This window comes from Heliconius melpomene, chromosome 12 (assembly GCF_056956725.1).
Source record: "Heliconius melpomene rosina isolate 202511_hmr_F chromosome 12, ASM5695672v1, whole genome shotgun sequence".
Classification (NCBI taxonomy): domain Eukaryota; kingdom Metazoa; phylum Arthropoda; class Insecta; order Lepidoptera; family Nymphalidae; genus Heliconius; species Heliconius melpomene.
In genome coordinates, this window is record NC_140400.1 from 255,096 (window position 1) to 278,128 (window position 23,033).

Below are 23,033 nucleotides of genomic sequence, written 5' to 3' on the forward strand. Positions count from 1 at the left end.
TCACCCCAGGTGACACATGCCACGTGGTAACGTGATACAATATTGTTTATAGCATTCTTCAATTAGCACCTTTGATTTCTGATATAAGAGCGTTCAACCAAACAAATTCTCCGACTTTATAATACTACTACCATAGATAGAAATTAATAACCAATTTCAATAAATTTATTATGATTATATATATGTTTTTTTTATTTGTTTGTTGTTTCATTCTATACCACGCATATAGCAGGATGACAGAGATAACCTGGGAACCTACTTAACACTCCGTTCCTATTAAGACACTTCCTTTCCTCCACTTTCCACCGAAATCTGGGGTATTGTGTGTTGAGTGGCGGAACTCAGAGCCGCGCTTTGCATCGTAACCAGAGCAAGACAATGAATATATTAAATGCTTCATCTTCTCGAGTGGGAATCGAACCCACAACCGATGGCATTTCCAATCGCTTGTATCCCTGCGCTACAACTGGCCTCAGTCAAATTTAGATATATCTAATAATGGTTTTCATTATGAGAGTATCCTATAGAATATATAAAAAAGCTCGAACATATTAAAAACTTGATCTCCCTACGCGGTCAGCTGTAGAAGGGCCACGATTGGCCTGCGGTTGCGGACTTGATGGGAACACGGGGAATGTCTCGGCGAGTATGTCGAGAATCCAGCGACAATATTCTCCAAGCCACTAGGTATTACCACTGAGCTTAAGTTACTAAGCTTTGAATTGTTGAGACAAAGGAAAGTTATCCATACATCATTTTACTTGTAGAGTTATAATTTATTATTTGACATGTTATGATTTTTTGCTTCCGAGTCTGTCTGTAAATATGACAGAAGTGGGTTCGATTTCTTCTGAAAGGAAATAATTGTTTACGAGTACATTTCCTTATAAATAGTTAGTTACCAGAGCGATCTATTTACCAAATTAAAACATGTAAATTTCTTAAGACTGGGCTTGTCCTGCCTTCTCTATTAAATGTAGCAAGCAGAGTAGAAGCATTACACAACGTAGGGTCGAATTCTAACACAAAAAATATCTTATTAAAATATTTGCCAAATAGAGGACGGAGTCACTTAATTCTACACTCTCACTATTTGACAAGCAAAACGTAAAAGAGTATTATAGATTGATCTTAAAAAATACTGTGAAAGCTACCCAATTCAGGAAAAAAATACTTTAACATACAATCTAAAGTGAAAATTTCCAAAGATTATAATAAATTAGATGAAATGAAGCTGGCCAAACGTGTCACAAAACAAATCGCCCGATCAGGAGTCTCCGAGCCTTCAGTAGCTGTCGTGCCCGCGATGAGAGTAGACGCCTCATTCACCTTTCCAAAAATAAAAAATACTATTTCTAAATCTTCGTCTCACCTTAAATGAAAACTTAAATATATGTATGACTGTAACAAAAAAAACAACATTTAAACAAAAAAAAATCAACAGGTGTTTTTGCTGCGTGCTTTCATAATTCTCTTTTAATATAATATCGTTATCTTTACTAGAAAATAATTCAAACTCTTTAAATCTTTTAATGCTAAGCAATTTTTGATTAAACTAAACGTGGCCTCAGTGTTAAGTGTGCTGTGATATTTAGTGCTTGTATAATAAGTCACTTTTAAATTATCGTATGTTTGTGTATCTTTTAGAATGTTATAAGGTTTGTAGTAAAAAAATGTATAAAAATTTATTAAGAAAAATTTCCAAATTTATTAAGGAAATTTCCATAAAAAATTTATTAAGTCTCTATTAAACTGCTAAAGTTAGCTGTTTTATCTCTACTTTGAGCATTTACTGTACTACATACGGCTTCTTTCTATTGTTACTATTTTTATATTTTAATTTACATAAAAGTAGAGGAACAATTTACTAACTAGGTTCCCAGATACCCTGTGCCTACCATGATATATGCATAAAGCAGCAGCTCTACTGTCGGTATACTTAGACAATGCTACTTTTCAGGCGAATTTTGATTCACCTGTGTTGAGTGAAACATCACGCTTACACTCAATTGATCCTCCACTGGTCCACGGTGCGCTTATTAATACATGAAAGAATCATTGAAAATTAAAAATATCTTCCTGTTTCTTAAATTATATTGAATTTTAGTGGAGTGTCTTAACACTAGGTTCCCAGGTTCTCTTTTCGTATCTCTATGTGAGAAAAATGTAAAGTTATATGTATTGTTTAAGACCATACTTTTAATTTATATTGAACAAGGAGGACAATATTAAAATAGCAGCTGCCACTATGTTCCATAGAACAAGGTAGGCAGAGGGAACCCAGTGTTGAGAGACTCCGTTTCCCACGCACCGGTGAGTCCCCACTCTGATAGGTAAAGCACATTATGTAAGTAAATTTTCATTCTCCCTAATGGGAATTGAACCCATAACCTCACGCTTACAGCCAGAAGCTGTCCCACAGCGCCACTACGACATCTTTATATATTTTATTCTTAAATTTCTAATATTTTTTTTATTCAATCTCAGCAAAAACTATATTAAAATCCCTTAATGTTGTAATTAGAAACAACATTGAATGACGAATGAAAATGCATTAGTCATTCAACAGAATAAATGAATATTTTTAAATAGAGATGGGTTGATCGACTTTGTAAGATCACGATAAAGTGTTCTTTGAAGTTATTTATCTTACATATTCATATAGTAAACAAGCTAAACCTGAAAACAGCTCACAACTTGTTCCTTACATCTTAAAATATCAGTTTCAAAGTACATCAAGCTTTTTCCACCAAGCTCTAGCAAAGCTCTCAACACTTCTATACTTACTATACTTATATATACTTTATACTTTGATGAGTTATGGAGAACTTTTCAATATGTACCTGTAATAAATTTTAATTATAATTTTTTTATGTATTAAGCGACAGCCTTTCCCTCTTTTTGACCCTTTCACGGTCTATCTCGCATATAGTAGTGTATAGAGGGAGCATAAGCAAAGTAGGCAAGGTCTAGGTCAAAATATTCCGTTCTGTGGTTTTTATTTTAATACATGTTAAGTGACGAAACTCTTTTAATACCTCCAGATTTAAAATCTTCGAAATAAGAATCTAAAACATACTGGTCACTCTTCGCAGAATATTACCTTTGTAAAAAAAAATAAAATATTTTTTTTCAATTTATATACTTTTCAATATTCTCCCGCCGCGCTTGTGTATATTTTTGCTCTCATGAGTAGATATTTGATAAGATAGTTTTAGTGGATAGATCTTGGAGATGAGTACTATGTACGAGTATGTTTACTCGTTCGTAGTAGTCCATTCTGAGCTACTGTCCTCTTTCAATACAGATGCAGTTGTGTAAAAGACGACGACCAATGTCCCTTTCTTAGAAAGAAAGAATTTATTTTTTCACCTTGAATATACATATTATATCTCGAATAGGTAGGCGGAGGCAAGCTAGTGTAAAGGACACTTTCAAGTTTTGAGACATTGTGTAAATTAATTTCAATTTATTTTGAAATTGTGTAAATAAAATAAACAAATTTTCCTTTAGCAATTTAATTCAAGTGAACTGTGTGCAGATAATCGACGACCCCCTTTCATTTTGCACCTCTGACCTCAGGGTGGAGACGTCAAAGAGTAAGGGGGTGTAGATGTGGTAGAGGAGCTAGCTGATAATTTTAGTGCTCAAGTAACAAGGTCACCTGACGCCGTAACCAGTGCCAGTATTGTATACTCGTATATGGTATATTCTACCACCTTAGTTAATTATTAAGATATAGTCGTGGTGCAGTGGTGATTGTGGGTTTGATTTTCACTCGGAGAAAATATTATATTGAAAATATTTCTCCCCCGTTGTAAACAAATTAAGTCCAACCATTCTACTAGCAAAAGTCTCAAAAATTAAATGAAAAGTGGGGAATAGTGTTTCTTAACACTAAGTTCTTGGAAAAGAAAGTGAGGAACGATGTGTCTTAACAGTAAATAATATATTACCTCTGTCTACCTCTGTCCTGCTATATGCGGTATACAGATTGAAGTAAAGAATATATTATAATATATTTATGACAGTCTAGTCAAAGCAGGCGAAGCCGCGAGCGGGGCACTACTATGAGATAAAATTGAGTTTGGAAATGATAATTTCATATTTTCCTGTTTTCTCGGAAAATATAAATTCCCACGAGCTCTGTTAAGTAGAATTTTTACAATTCAGGCAAAGTTGCGTCCCGCGGGAACAATGCTTACTTAAATGAATTTTTACTTTAAATACTTTCCTTTATTGTTTACAATAATTCTGTAGATATTACGTGTGGTGTGGCAGAAGGTACTCGTTACCACAGTGAAAAAATGAAAATAGCAAATATTTCCTTCCCTAGAATGAAACCGAACCCAGAACCGTCGCGTTTACAGTCTTATTTAGTACTTATTTACAGCTTTTACCTGCGGCTTCGTCCGCGCGGTCAAACGAAAATAACTGAGTACTAAGTGTGTAAGATACACGACATATTAAAAGTGTCGGAATTATTTTCGACCGCAGGCACAGTGGATCACATCGATGCGACTGACGTGAAGAAACCCTACCTCGATAAATGGGCTATACAATACATAATTCTTTCAATTTGCACCAGTAATTCCGGAGACAAACTACAAATTCAAACAAATAGTTTAACTTTATAATATCAAGTATAGCTGTAACTAAAATTACGTTAGTATATCAACTATATAACATAATTATGTAGTTTAGCTCAGATTAGAAACAATCAATTCAAGTATATATTTTCTTGAAAAAGTGAAATTTTAATTTCTAATAGTGAAACAATTCAATATTCAAATTAATTAAATAAATAATAAATTCAAAATAGTTCAAATTCAAAATATTCTTTATTCAAATAGTTAAATTAAGTGACAATACAAATATGATCTCAATTATAGCATACTAGCGGCCCGCTCGCGGTTTCACCCGCGTGAACTATGTTATTATTAATTTCTGTCTCTATGACTACGTCCTAGCGACGTCTATGCAAAATTTGACACTCCTAGCATTTGTAGTAACGAAGTTTCATACAAACTTTCGACCCCAAAAACAACCCCTTAGAAGTCGAATATTGCAAATTCCCGTCTTAGCAAGCACCTACGTCCTATAAGTAACTCCTATGCAAAATTTGAGGTTCCTAGCACATGTAGTTTCTGAGATTTCGTGATGAGTGAGTGACCTTTCGATTTTATATATATAGATGTAACAAAATCAACAAATATATCAATATATATACTGAAACATATTTAAACTCGTTAAAATATTTTTTGGCAAATCCGTCGCAGATTATTTTCCAAAAAAAAAGTTTTAATTAAAAAAATTAAAATTTTATATCAACTTTGCGGAACGATAAGATTTTTCTCCTTTCTCCGTTCTGATAATATACAGAAACTCGGTTCAATTCCGCCACTCTATATAAAATGTCTCAAAAATTGGATCGTAGGTTGGGACAGTGGCTTAACACTGGGTTTCCTCTGGTTACCCTGCTGCTTCTGTTTATTATTTTACATTAGGGTAAAAATATATATTTTATATATATATATATATATATATTAATAAAACATGATATAATAATAAATATTTATTTGTATTTTACTTTAGCGGTAAAATATATCTTAAGACTAATTATAAGTTTAGACTGAAAGACTTTGCTGTTATAGAATAACGGGGAGCTCTTGTACATTAATTAAAATATAATGTTACTAGATGTCGTAGCCGTTACTCAGATTATAATATTATATACATTAAATGAACAACGAAAGTACATTTTTCATATGTACATGTCTATATAATATAAGTATTTCTATAACGGTGATTGTCAGTTCGATTATAATTTGAATTCCAATTCGGGTGGTAGTTTATATTAAAAGTAACTTTTACCAGTAGCTTCACCTGCGTGTTTGAATAGAAATACTAGTAGATACAGTGGGATACAATTAATATTACTAATAGGAATGAAATATTTAAAATTTTCATTTCCTCACTCTGGTAACGAGGTGTTGAGTTCCGCCACTCAACACGAAATGCTTCAAAAATTCGCCGGTAAGTGGGGAACGGAAATGTCTTATTGGCAATGGAGTGACTTAACGTTAGGCCCCAGGTTCTCTCTGCCTACCTTGTATGTGCATGATGGAACAAGGAATAAAAAAAAGATATTAACATTATACCCCTAAGTAGAGATAACTTATTATATAAAATAACTTTAAATAGATAACCAAAATATAAATTTGATTAAAATTCAGCATAAAGTATGACATTCTAAGAACCTGTGGTATTAACTACTTTGCAAACTTCAATTCCCGACCGATAACAAATTTTATTCCTCTAACGTTATTTGAGGCCCTCGTGGCGCAGTGGCGCAGCGTGTCTGTAAGCGTGACCGTGACCTGAGGGGTTAGATAGAGTTCCAGTTCTATTCCTACTTTTTATCTTGTTACAAGAGCGAGGAATGTAAAAAAATCATTCGAGCATGTGAGAATCGCACACCGCAACCGTCAGCGCCGCTGCGCCACGACGGCGACGCGACGGCTTAATAGATTTTTATCATAATATATAATTACAACTATTTACATAATATTTACACTACACTTAACGAACGCTGCTGTTTTCCACGGCCTTAGCTAGATTGACGTGACATTGACATATGACACGCAAATTGAACGCGGAAATAAAATTCTGTATCTTAATTTACTAGATTTACCTTAAGGACAAAGTACAGCGCTTAGCACCGCTGCTGTTACTTATCGTATATAAAAAATATTATACGTTGAGATATAATAACAAATATATGTAACATAATATGTATTCAAAAATGTAATATTATAAAGCTTTTTGAGCATACTCGTTTCATAATTAAAACTCTAAGCCAGGAATAGTTTCTAATATTCTAAAGTAACAACCATTTTAGTAGTTTTTCTTTAAAAACAAACTAAATATAATTTTAGTAATAAAAATTTTAATTGCAAAGTAAAGAAAATTCATTAAAATGCACATAATACAGCTGTATAGAAGTACCTAGTTATAGATGTAGATGTAGGCCGCGACTGACACTTGAACTTCAAAGAAGTGAACCGCTAGCTACTCTAGAGCCATTTGAACGTGCCTTTATACTTTATATTACTTATTTTACGTTTTTTATAAGCGCTGTAATGTTCTTTGGCATATGTTATAGGATCACTTTGTTGTCCGTCTGTCCGTTTGTGAAGTGCATCTCGAGATTGTGTGGAAAGTTCATATACAATATATTTATGTCCACGATCCTTTGGAGCAGAATTTAAGCTAATCAAAATAAAGTCAACGCAATCGAAAGATAAGTTTCTGCTGCATTTTACATGAAATTCGTTGCGTAATCAAAACCTGCAGGGTACTTCCCATGAACCTTAAGTACCACTTAGGAAATTAGGCATTTAACCAAAATCTATAAGTATAGAAAAATACTTTACAAAGTTATATTAGTAGATTATTTCGTACAAAATACGGCAGAAAATGCGGAAGTATTTTAATAGGAACTGAGTCTATTAACACTAGGTTCCCAGGTTCCTTCTACTTACCTTGCTATGTGTTGGATACAGCGTGAAGCTAAAATAAATCCTTACACTCTAAGTAAATTATAAAATATGTATAAATTCATAAGTGTGTGAAATGAATATTCATATCAAATTCGAATGTTTTGTTCCAAAAAAAAATAAGCAGTATGACAAAATTATTGAATTTTTTATCATAATTTTATTGTCACCGAGTGAGAGATTTGCGCTTTCCGTCAGTCAGCTGAAACTATGCGACGAAGTACAATGAATGTTAGAATGTACGAGTGAGATATCCTGGGTAGTGTGGAGGAACACTAAGGGAGATTTCCTGAAATACCAACGGAAACGGGAAACAACGAGACTTTCGCACAAACGAAGCTTCTGCTAGGCGGACTGCTAGTTTATTCATGATAGACAAACACCTATATATCGCGTGACGCACCATCAGTACAATGTCACGTAAAGAGAACATTTAACTAACGTTAATCAAGTATAACTCGTGAATATTAAACATTATTTACTTTGTTCTAGTAATTTCATATACAAAATCGGCCAAGTGTGAGTCATTGTCTGTAAAAACGCAGCGTTTTGCTTTTCCAGACCAATAAACCAAAGGGAATCATTCCCCCGAGTGGGGATCGAACTCGATTCATAATATTTTTATAATTGTTACAAGCTAAACCTGAAAACAGCTCACAACTTGTTCCTTACATCTTAAAATATCAGTTTCAAAGTACATCAAGCTTTTTCCACCAAGCTCTAGCAAAGCTCTCAACACTTCTATACTTACTATACTTATATATACTTTATACTTTGATGAGTTATGGAGAACTTTTCAATATGTACCTGTAATAAATTTTAATTATAATTTTTTTATGTATTAAGCGACAGCCTTTCCCTCTTTTTGACCCTTTCACGGTCTATCTCGCATATAGTAGTGTATAGAGGGAGCATAAGCAAAGTAGGCAAGGTCTAGGTCAAAATATTCCGTTCTGTGATTTTTATTTTAATACATGTTAAGTGACGAAACTCTTTTAATACCTCCAGATTTAAAATCTTCGAAATAAGAATCTAAAACATACTGGTCACTCTTCGCAGAATATTACCTTTGTAAAAAAAAATAAAATATTTTTTTTCAATTTATATACTTTTCAATATTCTCCCGCCGCGCTTGTGTATATTTTTGCTCTCATGAGTAGATATTTGGTAAGATAGTTTTAGTGGATAGATCTTGGAGATGAGTACTATGTACGAGTATGTTTACTCGTTCGTAGTAGTCCATTCTGAGCTACTGTCCTCTTTCAATACAGATGCAGTTGTGTAAAAGACGACGACCAATGTCCCTTTCTTAGAAAGAAAGAATTTATTTTTTCACCTTGAATATACATATTATATCTCGAATAGGTAGGCGGAGGCAAGCTAGTGTAAAGGACACTTTCAAGTTTTGAGACATTGTGTAAATTAATTTCAATTTATTTTGAAATTGTGTAAATAAAATAAACAAATTTTCCTTTAGCAATTTAATTCAAGTGAACTGTGTGCAGATAATCGACGACCCCCTTTCATTTTGCACCTCTGACCTCAGGGTGGAGACGTCAAAGAGTAAGGGGGTGTAGATGTAGTAGAGGAGCTAGCTGATAATTTTAGTGCTCAAGTAACAAGGTCACCTGACGCCGTAACCAGTGCCAGTATTGTATACTCGTATATGGTATATTCTACCACCTTAGTTAATTATTAAGATATAGTCGTGGTGCAGTGGTGATTGTGGGTTTGATTTTCACTCGGAGAAAATATTATATTGAAAATATTTCTCCCCCGTTGTAAACAAATTAAGTCCAACCATTCTACTAGCAAAAGTCTCAAAAATTAAATGAAAAGTGGGGAATAGTGTTTCTTAACACTAAGTTCTTGGAAAAGAAAGTGAGGAACGATGTGTCTTAACAGTAAATAATATATTACCTCTGTCTACCTCTGTCCTGCTATATGCGGTATACAGATTGAAGTAAAGAATATATTATAATATATTTATGACAGTCTAGTCAAAGCAGGCGAAGCCGCGAGCGGGGCACTACTATGAGATAAAATTGAGTTTGGAAATGATAATTTCATATTTTCCTGTTTTCTCGGAAAATATAAATTCCCACGAGCTCTGTTAAGTAGAATTTTTACAATTCAGGCAAAGTTGCGTCCCGCGGGAACAATGCTTACTTAAATGAATTTTTACTTTAAATACTTTCCTTTATTGTTTACAATAATTCTGTAGATATTACGTGTGGTGTGGCAGAAGGTACTCGTTACCACAGTGAAAAAATGAAAATAGTAAATATTTCCTTCCCTAGAATGAAACCGAACCCAGAACCGTCGCGTTTACAGTCTTATTTAGTACTTATTTACAGCTTTTACCTGCGGCTTCGTCCGCGCGGTCAAACGAAAATAACTGAGTACTAAGTGTGTAAGATACACGACATATTAAAAGTGTCGGAATTATTTTCGACCGCAGGCACAGTGGATCACATCGATGCGACTGACGTGAAGAAACCCTACCTCGATAAATGGGCTATACAATACATAATTCTTTCAATTTGCACCAGTAATTCCGGAGACAAACTACAAATTCAAACAAATAGTTTAACTTTATAATATCAAGTATAGCTGTAACTAAAATTACGTTAGTATATCAACTATATAACATAATTATGTAGTTTAGCTCAGATTAGAAACAATCAATTCAAGTATATATTTTCTTGAAAAAGTGAAATTTTAATTTCTAATAGTGAAACAATTCAATATTCAAATTAATTAAATAAATAATAAATTCAAAATAGTTCAAATTCAAAATATTCTTTATCCAAATAGTTAAATTAAGTGACAATACAAATATGATCTCAATTATAGAATACTAGCGGCCCGCTCGCGGTTTCACCCGCGTGAACTATGTTATTATTAATTTCTGTCTCTATGACTACGTCCTAGCGACGTCTATGCAAAATTTGACACTCCTAGCATTTGTAGTAACGAAGTTTCATACAAACTTTCGACCCCAAAAACAACCCCTTAGAAGTCGAATATTGCAAATTCCCGTCTTAGCAAGCACCTACGTCCTATAAGTAACTCCTATGCAAAATTTGAGGTTCCTAGCACATGTAGTTTCTGAAATTTCGTGATGAGTGAGTGACCTTTCGATTTTATATATATAGATTATGTTGATACCATTTTAATAAGTGTTTCAAATTCAGTTTCTAAGATCTTATTACAAACCTAATAGAACATATGAGACTTTTAATTGTTAACAAAAGTGAACGTAGGACCAATTACCTAAAATAGTGTATTCTATATTGCACCATTCGGCACCATCACACAATAAATAGCGATAGCAAAGTAAGGAGAACTCTAATTCGAGAAAACGATTATGACTTCTTACTCTACTTTAGAAGTTTCTTCACGAACTTTTACAAAGTTGGGAGACTCGTTAAGCTTATTGACTTAGATGCAAAAATAAAGGACAAAATATTGTGTAAACATACAAATATATAAACGGAACAGGACTTGTTCTTGCGTCGCGGTTTTTAAAGTGGAATAAAACTAAAAAATATTAAAAAACTATTTTTAAACATTTTCTGAATACAAATAAACTTACATCATATATATTTATCCTCGTCGAGGGAATATTTTTTCTTCAATAAGAATCAATCAATGGAGGCCAGTCGTGGCGCAGAGGCGACATTAACTGTAAACGCGTCGTGTTGTGAAAAGGAAATATATATTTTCTTTAAAATAAAAAAAAGAAATTACGAGGCAAATTGAAGTATTGAGTTCCAGCCCTGAACACGCTATGTCTCCAGAATTTAGCAGTAAGTGAGAAGTGTCCAATATCAGTCCTCCAGGGCTCGGGACTACTCTGTACACTGTACTTGCAGTCAGACCTCCTCAACGGTAACGATTAGTATTCATATAATAACATAAACTTCGATTTCAAAATGGGTTTAGTAAGAACATATACGTACAGATAACTTTATCGTGTTGAGCTTTAAAACAACTTGGCAGTACGACTTCTTCTAAAATATTCATAGAAAATCGGAAATCGGCAACAAAATGACAATTTTATAGTCACATTATAAATATATATAGTGTTTTACTATACGAGTATTAGATTCGCAGCTTTAAATCAAAACGGATGTAGCCATAACTTGGTAGTTGGTATGTGTAGGATTGTTTGAATTGAATTGAATTTGAATAATTTTTTGTACATATCTATTTTTGTTTTATCCAAATAAATACCAGTCAAGAGAATATATGTATATATATTTTAATAATATTTATATGAAAATATAGTTTAGCTTTACGCTGTATCCCGTACATATAAGGAAAGATAGAGGGAACCTGGAAACCTAGTGTTAAGATACTGCGTTCCTTACTTTCCTCAATTTTGGAGGCCTTGCACGTAGAACGGCGGCAACGCCCCACTTTGCCTCGTAACCAAAAATATTAAATATTTGGTTTCCTCTATTCAAACCTGTCACATTTACAAGCGAGCGCTTGTCCGCCTGGGCCACGATGAACTTCTATTCAATAATATGTACATGTATGTGTGTTTGTGTTACACCAAAATTGTTAAACATTGTTATAGAAACTATAGTGACTCAATAGAACTACGTTGAACTGGAAACGCTAAATGGCTGTAGGTACCATTCCCACTTGGACGAATTAACTATTTTCATTTCACTGTTATGATAAAACAAAACGAGGTGTCAAGTTCTACCAGTTTTCAAAATTTGGGGAATGGAGCGGCAAAACTCCTAGTGATAAGTTTTTCTGTCTGTCATGCTGGCCTAGAGATTGTTTTAAATATTGTAGATAGGTATATAAACTTAGTGATAAGTCATAGTCATAGTAACTTGTATGAATAATTCATCCATCTTACATTTAGCATTATTCAAAATGATTGAATCACTATTTACATAGAGCTCAGCCGACGTGAACAGCTTTGTGTCAGACACATCAACTTGTGTAGAAAGCGGGTTACTGCTATTTGCGAGATATAGCGTGAATTAATATAGGCGTACTGGACAACCAGCCTTACTCATACTGTGCGCTGTAGAGTCGCTTTGAATTCAGCTGAGTCAAGAGACTACGTTATTTTTGCAACTACTTTACAAGCTATTTAAAGATAAAGCTTCTCTGGCCGCGTGTAACTTACGTCTTAGAAAACTTATGCTACTTATGTTGTCTTACTGTAAGTAAACATGGAAAGAAATCAGTATAGGGTATACGCGTGCGAGTGTAAACGCGACTAGTTGTTGTTATTCGATATGGGAAATGACATAATTAATATTCTCATTTTCTTTCCTGGGTAACGAGACAAAGCGCGGCGTTAGGTAGCGCTAATCAATACCTAATACCTCCAGTATTCGACAAAAAGTGGGAAACGAAAGTGTCTTAGTGGTCACGGAAGTGGCAAAGAAGTGGGAGAAAAACTGCTGTGTGCGGGAAACAGCGTGAAGCTAAACACAGCGGTGCGGCGTATGGCTGTAATCACAACGACCATGACCACGTTCCATTCCCTCATACCCTTACTCTAGTAACAAGACGTAGCACGGCGTTAAGTTCCGCCCGGAAAATAAGGCAGAAACTGGGGAACAGTGTCTAACACAAGATTTTTTGCTTTCCTTCTGTCTTAATGTTTTTAACGACGACTGGTATCTTATATAGCATAAAACATTTAATTTGTATGCAGGGACCTTTATCCAAGGTCTTTTATGAACAAACTCATCATACCCTCATAATTCGAAAGGACAACAATGAAGCTGCTGTTTCTAATTTAAATTTAAAATGAATCACTTATATTATAAACATTTAATTTAAATAAGAAAAGGTTTTATTCTATTGTCCTAAAGTTATTAACCGTAGCTAGGACACTAAGTGCACGCACCGCGAGATCGAGACATTGCGTAAGCGTGTAGATAAATAGAAATATAGGTTTGTTAGCCGCGCATGCAAACATGGAAGGTAGTTGAGAAAATGACACTACAAATTAGTTTGCAATAAAATATTCTCCAAGTTAACTAGCAGTGGTCCTAATCATTGTTTCATACTCACTTTGACCAATGAATTTAGTCCATTTCTCCAGCTCTAGATCAAATCCAAGAAAAAGCGGGGAACATAGTATTTTGACACTAATAATTTATTTCTGCTTAAATATACTGCATAATTAAATCTGAAGCTGAATCAAATTTTCTTTGTTCTCGTCTTTTCTTTCTCGCTATTTCTTTTTTCTTTTTAATATACGATTTACTAATACATGTATTGTATTTTATATCTAACTTCTATCTATAACATATAAAAAACTTCAACATGTTCCTTTTAAAGTAATACTTACAAACAACGTTTTTTTCTATTTCATTATAGAACAAACATGAATAACACCGATACATACATTTTGTATGTAAATCAGGACCTTTTTATTTAAATGAGATGAGACAAGCAAACATTTCAATATTTCATACAAAATGTATATTTCATAAAAAAAAACTGTTTTAGGTATTTTTCCGCATATCAGAGTAGACAGAGGCAACCTAGTACTTGGATACTAACCTTTAATGCGACGCTTATGCTGCTAAATAATATTTTTAGAAAAAATAGAGAAAAACTGACGACTGAAACCGATTTTTAGATTCGGTTCAACGCAATGTATACATTACATACATTTTTTTACACAGATTATTCAAATAACTTTTGAATTATAAATTTATTTAAATATTTTAAGTATTACAATCTATAATAAAAAAAACACAAGTGCTGTGAATACGACTTAAGACAGTGCCTACGGTAGTGGAATGTCCATTTAAAACTAGTGATTATACAAAATTTAAACAAAAATATAAACAATATAAAATGAAAATTACCAAAAAGTACAATACTTAAATAAATAATTAAGTTTAAATGTGTGGTGTGTGAAATCTATGAAAGATGAATACAGTACAAAGCACAGGCGGAGGGCATGGACCCATCAAAAAGGATCACAAGCATGAGGTAAGGCTAATTATATGACATACTTATTAGTTATTTCGCAGCTTTTTTTTCCTCCACTCAAAGAGCAATGTCTCGACAATAAAGTAGAGTGTAGGAAACATCTATTCCCTCTGCCTACCCTGCTATACGCGGGATACAGCAAAAAGCTAAAAAAATAATACTAAAAAAACCTATAATAACTTTGTAACAAGTACCAAGCTGGTGGTACCAAGATGATATAGTGTTTGTTTTTAACATCCTAAATACCATACCATGGTAAGTAGAGTATCCAATCACTTTCCTCTCGAGATGAGACAATAACAAATATAAAGAAATGTGTCTCATTTTAAAATATTTACATTTAAAAACTAAGGTATATTTTTTAAAAGAAGTTCTGTTTGGTTATAAAAGGAGTCTATATTTTTGATACTGCGTGTTTAGCTCAATGCCATACTTGTTCTTGTATCCTGAGGAAATGAATAGGGGCGAGTGGGGCAGGTACTTACAACTTTTATATGACAGTTTATATTTCCAATATGTAATAATGGTTTTTTTTTGTTAAATTTTTATTCATAACATGTTTTGGTTGTTTAAGCTGTGATATTGGTAAAAAAAATCATCAATTAAATAAATAATTTCAGAAATAGAGTCGTTAAAACAAAAAAGTTATTTGTTAATACTGTCCTCGCTCCGTGTCTGCGCACTAATTGTAATAATTAGGATGTTATTACAATACACATACTTATTAATATGTTAATATGGTAAGTATACCAAAGGAAATCTCCTTTATTCTAAACCGAGTATCATATTTTTAACTCTTCACGTTTGGCGGAGATAACCTTGTCCATTCTTACCACCGTTAAAACCAACCCCGCTCTCCCCTATATTCAAATATTCATTTCTCCTAGTGGGCATTACACTCACAACCGTCGCGTTAAATATTTATATTATTTCAATTTCATAAAAAACGCTATCAAAAGGATAAGTAAGACGAAAGATGAACATTTTAACCAAAATATTTAATAATGAGCATTTGGAATTCGAATTAAAACCAATAATTATATAAAAGAATTAATTCGTCGCTCTAATGCTAATCGAATAGAATTACAACAATGCCTTAAATATCTACCGCAGGCACCGGGGTGTTTGAAAGTGGCGTGCGCGCATAATAACCTGTAAAAAAGATTTTTCGTCAATATTTTTATCTTAATATGAGGTCGTCGTGACGCCGCGCCGTGCTATTCCTTATTTTTTCTGATACAATTTACAATTAATAAAATTAGGTCATTTTTATAAATTCTATGAATACTCACTGGCAGCGATTACTATAGGTTTTGCCGGAAGTGGCGCACACAGGGCTGTACTCTGCTGCACAGACGCAGTCACTCCTTGCCGTCGGGAACGCGAAGAGTAGAGCGAGGATAACTAAAGAACAAATACCATTAGTTATGAATATTATTTATTTCTATATTAATGGTATAAAGATAAAAAGTTTTATTAGTTGATTCCGATATTATTAGGAGCTACCGGCTTTTTTGGCCTCACGCTACATCCCGGACAGCAGGGTAAGCAGAGGGTACCTGAAAACTTAATGTTAAGATTAAGTAAAAGTAAAGTAAAATACTCTTTATTGTACACCAAACATGTATCACAATCAGGAGAGATAATATTGTTATGATTTATTGTTATGATTAAGCCTAGTGTTAAGGCACAATTTACCCGAAATGTCAAAATGTCGCGGTCACTCAGCAACTTAGTGCCACCGATATGGATAAGAGTTCGATATGAGTAGATAGTAGATACCTGCCGGGTGAAGGAATTATCATTTACCTGCTCTGGTAGAGGAAGTGTGTCGTTGACCTCTGCTAGTGACCTTCTAAAACGTTGTATCTTTACATTTGATTGAGAAATAATAAATACCAAAAAAAGTTGTTCTTGAAACAACAAAATAAAAAATCTTAAGTGTTGTTGTGTCTACGCAACAATCCCAACATCTCGCGACTATCAAATGTCAAATAATATGCCAATAATAATAAATTGTACTTACGAAATAAGATCTTCATATTATATTTTTTTAATGTATGTAAGTATGTATGCATGTGTGTATAAGACAACCAGCAGTCGCGGTTACCAGCGCTGGACTGTCCACTTTAGCCAACACTTTATTTAGCAATACAAGTTTATAGCACTAGCGATGAGTTATGGTTGTGCTTCCGTTATTTTCTTTTAATTTCACGCGTAGCAAAATCATATTTTAGCAGGGTATACAGAGGAAACCCTATTGTTAATATAATCCGTTCCTCACCTCCCTCTGAGTTTACGACATATTGCGTGAAGAGTGGCGTAACTCATCGCTGCATTGTGTGTCGTTTTCAGAATAAAAAATGGTGGTGGTTCAATGAAATATTTTTAAGAGTCTAAATTTCAAATTTTATAAAAATCGGTGGCGATTTAAAGATTTTTCCATACAAACTTTCAACCCCTTATTTGCACCCTTAGGGGGTGAATTCTAGAGAACCATGAAACATTTGTTTAATTATATACGTTTAAGAGTCTGAATTTCAAATTTTATAAAAATTGGTGACGATTTAAAAAAAACCTATACAAACTTTCAACCCCTTATTTGCACCCTTAGGGGGAGAATTCTAGAAAATTATGAAACACGTGTTCAATTAAATACTTTTAAAAATCTAAATTTCAAATTTTATAAAAATCGGTGCCGATTTAATTTTTTTTCCATACAAACTTTGAACCCATATTTCACCCCTTTAGGGTTAAAGTTTTTCAAAATCCCTTCTTAGTGGATGTCCAGATTACGAAAGTAAACATCTGTCCAAATTCCACGTTTCTACGCACAGCGGTTACGGCTGTGCGTGCGTCTTCCCTCAGTCAGTGAGGACAAGTCCTTTTATATATATAGATTATTATTAAAATTAGACAGAAAAATATATAAACAATTCTATACTTTTATATATTAAACAATCAAACAACAATTTTTAAATATTGCATATGTATATGTAAATATTACACCTACATTAGGAGGAAAATCGTTAAAGATGTAAAACGAGATTCTCCGGTCTTGTACTCGGGATTCCCCGATTCCATAACAAAGTTTATTTGATCTGGCATATTAGTTGTGATGGTTAATTAAATAATAGGTGTAGAGGGGGGTGGTTCAAAGTGGGGCAGTGGAACAAGTGTGTGACTTTTAACGCGACGGTTGTGCATTTGATTACCATTGAGATAAATGAAGTATTCTATATTTTTTTCTCACTCTATCGTTCTCTGGTAAAGTGACAAAGCCGTACGTATTTTACCAACAAGTATTCTACGCTATAGTATTATTGTGTGAGAAGTGGTTTGAAATCCTACTCGTGAGAATATTTTTGCTTCATGAATGGGCTGTTAAAAGAAATAGTAAAAAGAAAGAAATAAAACAAAACAAATTTTAACAAAATATTTAATAACCTAACATTTGGAACCAATAACAATATAAGGGTCATAATCAGAAAAGTGGACATTTTCGAATTCGTAACGTAACTGATAAGTAACAACACTGATAATGTTTGTTACGAAACTGATGTTATAAGGCATTATACACAACAAAATAAGGATATTATACGAATAAAACTACTGTTGTTTTTATTTAATGAGACACAAATTAAAATTTTAAAGATTCAATCGTTGAATTAACAGATTATAAATGTAAGAAAACATAACAAAGTGACAATATTAACAATATAATAATGCTAGTTCGTAACGTAATAAACTTCTATTTCTAGTTAGAGATCACAAAGTTAATGATAAAATTAAATCCACTTTAAAATATATCAAAATTTGAGTCGTTATCACGGGAATTAAGTTTAATTCTTTGTAAGTGTTTATTCCGCATATCTTCATATTTAATAGGATTGGTCTTTTTAAGACGTTCTCTATATCTTTTATGTGTTTCAGCATTTGACATAGGAGCCATGACGCTTACTGAAAATAAAAAAATATTTATCAATAGATATTTAATAATATTTTATGTTTATTGTTTAGATCTTTAACAACGCTAGTACAGAACGTATTTGTTTTTAAATAAAAGCTTCACCCACTTGAACTACATATTTATTAATTCACTATCTCCAGAGAAAAAAATAGTAATTACAAAATCACAACTAATTTCAGGAAGAATAAAAAAATGTTTTTAACTAAATCGGTTAAGCCGTTTCTGAGATAAGCGTGCACAAACACATTAGACAAACAAGCAAACAGGCAAAAAACTTAAAAATCATTATTTTTGGTTACTTTACGTTATCAAAAGTCACCAATTATTTTTTTCATATGCCAGCAATTTTTTTTTATATACATATCTTCCGATGGTAACGTAATTATGAACTAGGCTTCATATTTTCTCAGTTTCGTTACGTAACGAAATATAACGCAAATGAGAATAAAGTCTGAGAAATTCTAACCTTTTTACATATTTGCTTATAAGCCACGTGTTGCATGTGTAAGCACTGAAGTTCTTTTTTGAGATTTTGTAAAAAGAAGCAAATAACATAAACAAGAAAACGAAATTATAGAATACTTACCAAAATAAAAGCCGTTTATAACCCTGAGATGTAATTTTACATATTCCCTCTAAAACATTTGAACCCCTCTACTGCTGCGAGAACACTACTTGTTGTAGCTACGACAGCATTGACTTTTAGAATTATGGTGCCACAATAAAAACTAATATTAAACACCATCCAAAATAATTGCATTCATAATTTAATTGTACGTTACTAGCCCTGAGTAACAAAAAAGACAATATTTTGGGACAAATTTACTTAATTCATATATATTATTTATTAAATAATATATCAGTAAAAGTACTTTTGTTTAATATTTTGCATAAAGTAAAGTAATATAAACATATCTGAAATCAAATAAAACCATAAACATTCGTAACAAATCAATTTTTAAAAAGTAAAGTGGTGAATGGGACACGAAAAATTGTATGGAAGCATTTTGAAAAGTTTTTTGCAACTAACAAAAAATACTATTAATAGCCATAATACATTTAAAATATTACAAAAATCTTTAAGTTAATAAGTAAATTTATCGTAAATGGCAAAATATTTAAATTATCTTTAAAATTGTATTTTTAAAACGCATTCAAAGTAGCGGGACAAGAAAAGACACAAAATGTACACTTTTTCTGATTATGACCCATAAAACAATTAAGTCTTTGTAATAATGAATCACACCAACGTTTTTGTTATCAACATATATAAAACATAAGTAGCTCGAGGAAAAGGAATCTGTTTTTATTTTTTTCCTATCTGCAAAAATAACTGAGATATTACACATTAGATGCTGCATCTTGCCAGTCGGCGTTGGCGAACACCTTCATACTTTGGCTCGTTTTTCTCTCGCTCTTGAAAACATTCTTGAAAACATTCTTGCTCAGTGAAACATTACAACGCCGAAACTTTGGAAATCCTGACCCGAATTTGATGAAACAAAAACTACTATTAATTGCACGAGTGCGTGCATTCAATGCAGTACTGTTAAAGTAAAATTTTGATGTATTGGCGTGACTCATTCTGTTATATTAGTGTCTACGGCAGGGACCGGAATGCTTGAAAGAGGCGCGCGCGCAGGATAATCTGAAACAAGATTTTTTCTTTAACATTTTTATATTAATAGTGTATTTATGAGTATACGTGTATATAATAAAATTCCGCAGTGTATTCTAAGCCACTACCAAAATTTAAAGTATTTGTAAAAAAAGTTCTAACAAAGTAAAGCTTATTACACTGTTAGTAAGAATATTTAGAGGATAAACATGTATGAAATTAATGTCTATCGAATGTAATGCAAAATAGCAGCCAGCTAGTGTATAAATTGTACCATTGACTTTGTAAAGAGCAACTGTTGAGTTTCTTGCCGGCTCTTCTCAGCAGAACTGCCTTCCGAACCGGTGGTAGCTTATTGTTCATATGTTCATTCGACGATTCAAAAGTGCTTGTAATAGTCAATTTGAATAAAGAATATTATGAATTTCAATTTGAATTTAATGTTAGGTATAGCGTGTGACTATAAGCAAGACAGATGTTGCAGCTGCAGCACGACGGCTTCTTAACTTCGTCATTTCACCAATAACCATGCTTTATTTTTCTTGATAACTTTGACACAATTTACAATTAATAAAATGAGGGCACATTCACAGATTCGCTATGAATACTCACTGGCATCGATTACTGAACGTTTTGCCGGAAGTAGCGCACACAGGGCTGTACACTGCTGGACAGATGCATCCACTCCTTGCTGCTGCTAACGCGAAGAGTAGAGACATGATGACTACAAAATATATATATGAATAGTATTTATATCAATATTGATGTTATAGTGCCGCGGTCGGACTGCGATACCGACCGGGGAATGAATTATCATTTACCTCTGCTCTGGTAGAGAGAGTATGGCGTTGACTGCTACTAGTGACTGCTGAAACGTAGTGTCTTTACATTTGATTAAGAAATAATAAACAACCAAAAAAAGCTAAGATCTAGAAAAAAAATGGTTAAAAAATAAAGTCTGCCTGCCAACAAAAAATATTAAAATTTGTTGTGTCCACACAACAATGCTGACATCACGTGACTAACAAACGTCAAATAATATACCAATAATAATAGAACTGTACTTACGAAATAAGATCTTCATTTTGTTTTTTTTATGTTTGTATGTGAGTGTATGTGGAACAGCCAGCAGTCGCGAGTACGAGCGCTCTACTGTGCGATTAAAGGCGAGGTTTTATTTATTAATACAATTTTATAGCATTATTGACGTCTCGTGGTTTTGCTTACTTATTTTATTTTAAATTGCAGAATCAACTTTTTACCCAATAGTAGGATAGACACTCCGTTCCTCACCTTTCCCCGAAATTACAACATATTGCGTGATGAGGGGCGAAACTCAATGCATTGCTTCGTCAGAGTAAAAAATGGATCTACTTTAACATTTTTATAAAACATATAAAAGTTGTAAAAAGTATTTTTATTTCTTAAGTGTCAGCACATTAAAAAACCTAAAATATTTATATGCTTTAGTCCCCCGAGAGTTCACAACCGTCGTGCTTTGTTATTTCGTTATTTAAGGCTAACTACGACTTACCCACCGTAATATTATGTAGCCTATAGCACTCCTGAGAAATATAACATTCATAAAAATTAAAAAAAGTAATTCGAACAAACAAATAAATAAATAAACTCTACCGCTTTATTATATCAGTGTTTATTACATTAGTATAGATAATCAAACAGCAATTTTTAAATACTTTTTATGTAAATATTACACCTGCATTAAGAGGAAAATTGTTGAGGATATGAAACGAGTTAATCTGGATTCCCAGTTTCCATAACAAAGTTCATTCAATGTGGCATACTACTTGTGACAGCTAATTAAGCAGGAGGTGTAGAGGAGTGCTGCCACTGCTGCCAGCACGCGACCGTCAGCGCGACGCTTGTGTGTTCAATTCCCACTCGGCGTGGCGTTGAGTTACGCCACTCAATACTGAGGACGTATTCTGCTAGCAAAATGAACTTAGATGGATATAATTGATAAATTTTGTTGATAATTGGAAAACATTTTATAGGTTTCGTTAAATACTTGAATATGTTGCCGTCAATTAGTTAAATGATTTTGTTATCATCGGGTTTTGCCATCCAACAAATATTAATGAGATTACATGTTTTAAACATGGAAGGCTATTTCGTTTTCGTTTCTTAGTGATAAACGCGGCATCCAAATTATATTATCATTAGTACTCATTTATTTTAGAATAAATATTTGTTTTTATTCCAACGAGAGATTGGAGCGTCCAACCAGACCTTCACGATATATATCATGTATACTTTATAAAGAAATAATTTGAATAGAACCAAGAAACTTACAATTCCTACTTAGGTTTACATTTGCTGAGCTAAATTAATATTTGATACGTTTATAGTTTCCGCTGTATATTGTGTGCCGTTACAGTGTAAGCTGTCACTAAACTAAATTTATTGCTGACTACATACTAGTGCGGGCTCAATAGCACTATGTACATTGATCAACAAAGTGGAATGGAGGACCCACAAGGTAGACAAAAACGGCTCCGACGCCGAAATGACTGACAAGACAGACAATGCAATCGCTAACAATAATAATAGCAACAATAATAATTCAATCCCCGCGTCCAACTCTGGCGACGGTTCGGTACCGCTACCGGCCGGCGCTCGTAGGGATAGGTTACCTCCCCCGATCATAGTTCAGGAAAAAAAAGCGTGGGATAACCTACAATTATGGATGTTGTCCGCTAAAGTGCAGTTCAATTCTGCCAGATCTACAGCTCAGGGAGTTAGAATTCAGGTGTTAACACCTAAAGACCACAGGGTCCTTACGACCCACCTTAGGAATTCAAACATAGGGTTCCATTCCTACGCTCTGGAGGACGAGCGTCAATTACGTGTAGTCCTCAAGGGTATCCCAGTCGAG

The 23,033-nt window shown here is 33.3% G+C and overlaps 2 protein-coding genes and 1 long non-coding RNA gene across 5 annotated transcripts in view; 1 reads left to right on the forward strand and 2 right to left on the reverse strand.

Annotated features, from left to right (window-relative positions):
• LOC146533280 (inactive dipeptidyl peptidase 10) overlaps positions 1-23,033 on the forward strand; it is a 240,748-nt gene that overhangs the window by 87,409 nt on the left and 130,306 nt on the right. The window contains exon 1 of one of the 3 annotated variants that reach the window (XM_085194903.1): positions 14,433-14,549. The exons of the other annotated variants lie outside the window; for them this stretch is intronic. Coding sequence (XP_085051029.1) covers positions 14,487-14,549 — 63 coding nt within the window. The 5' untranslated portion in view covers positions 14,433-14,486. Of the gene's footprint in view, positions 1-14,432; positions 14,550-23,033 lie in introns of those variants that run through there. 3 annotated transcript variants of the gene reach the window in all.
• On the reverse strand, positions 15,529-16,683 carry LOC146533283 (uncharacterized). Its single transcript, XR_014878581.1, has 3 exons — positions 16,576-16,683; positions 15,842-15,953; positions 15,529-15,701 (listed from the first exon to the last, which is right to left on the reverse strand). It is a non-coding gene; the product is annotated as an uncharacterized LOC146533283 (long non-coding RNA).
• On the reverse strand, positions 18,626-21,289 carry LOC146533284 (serine protease inhibitor Kazal-type 12-like). The gene is made up of 3 exons (XM_085194907.1): positions 21,206-21,289; positions 20,750-20,861; positions 18,626-20,167 (listed from the first exon to the last, which is right to left on the reverse strand). The coding sequence occupies exons 1-3, from the start codon at positions 21,219-21,221 to the stop codon at positions 20,113-20,115; spliced, it is 183 nt and encodes a 60-aa protein (XP_085051033.1). The 5' UTR covers positions 21,222-21,289; the 3' UTR covers positions 18,626-20,112.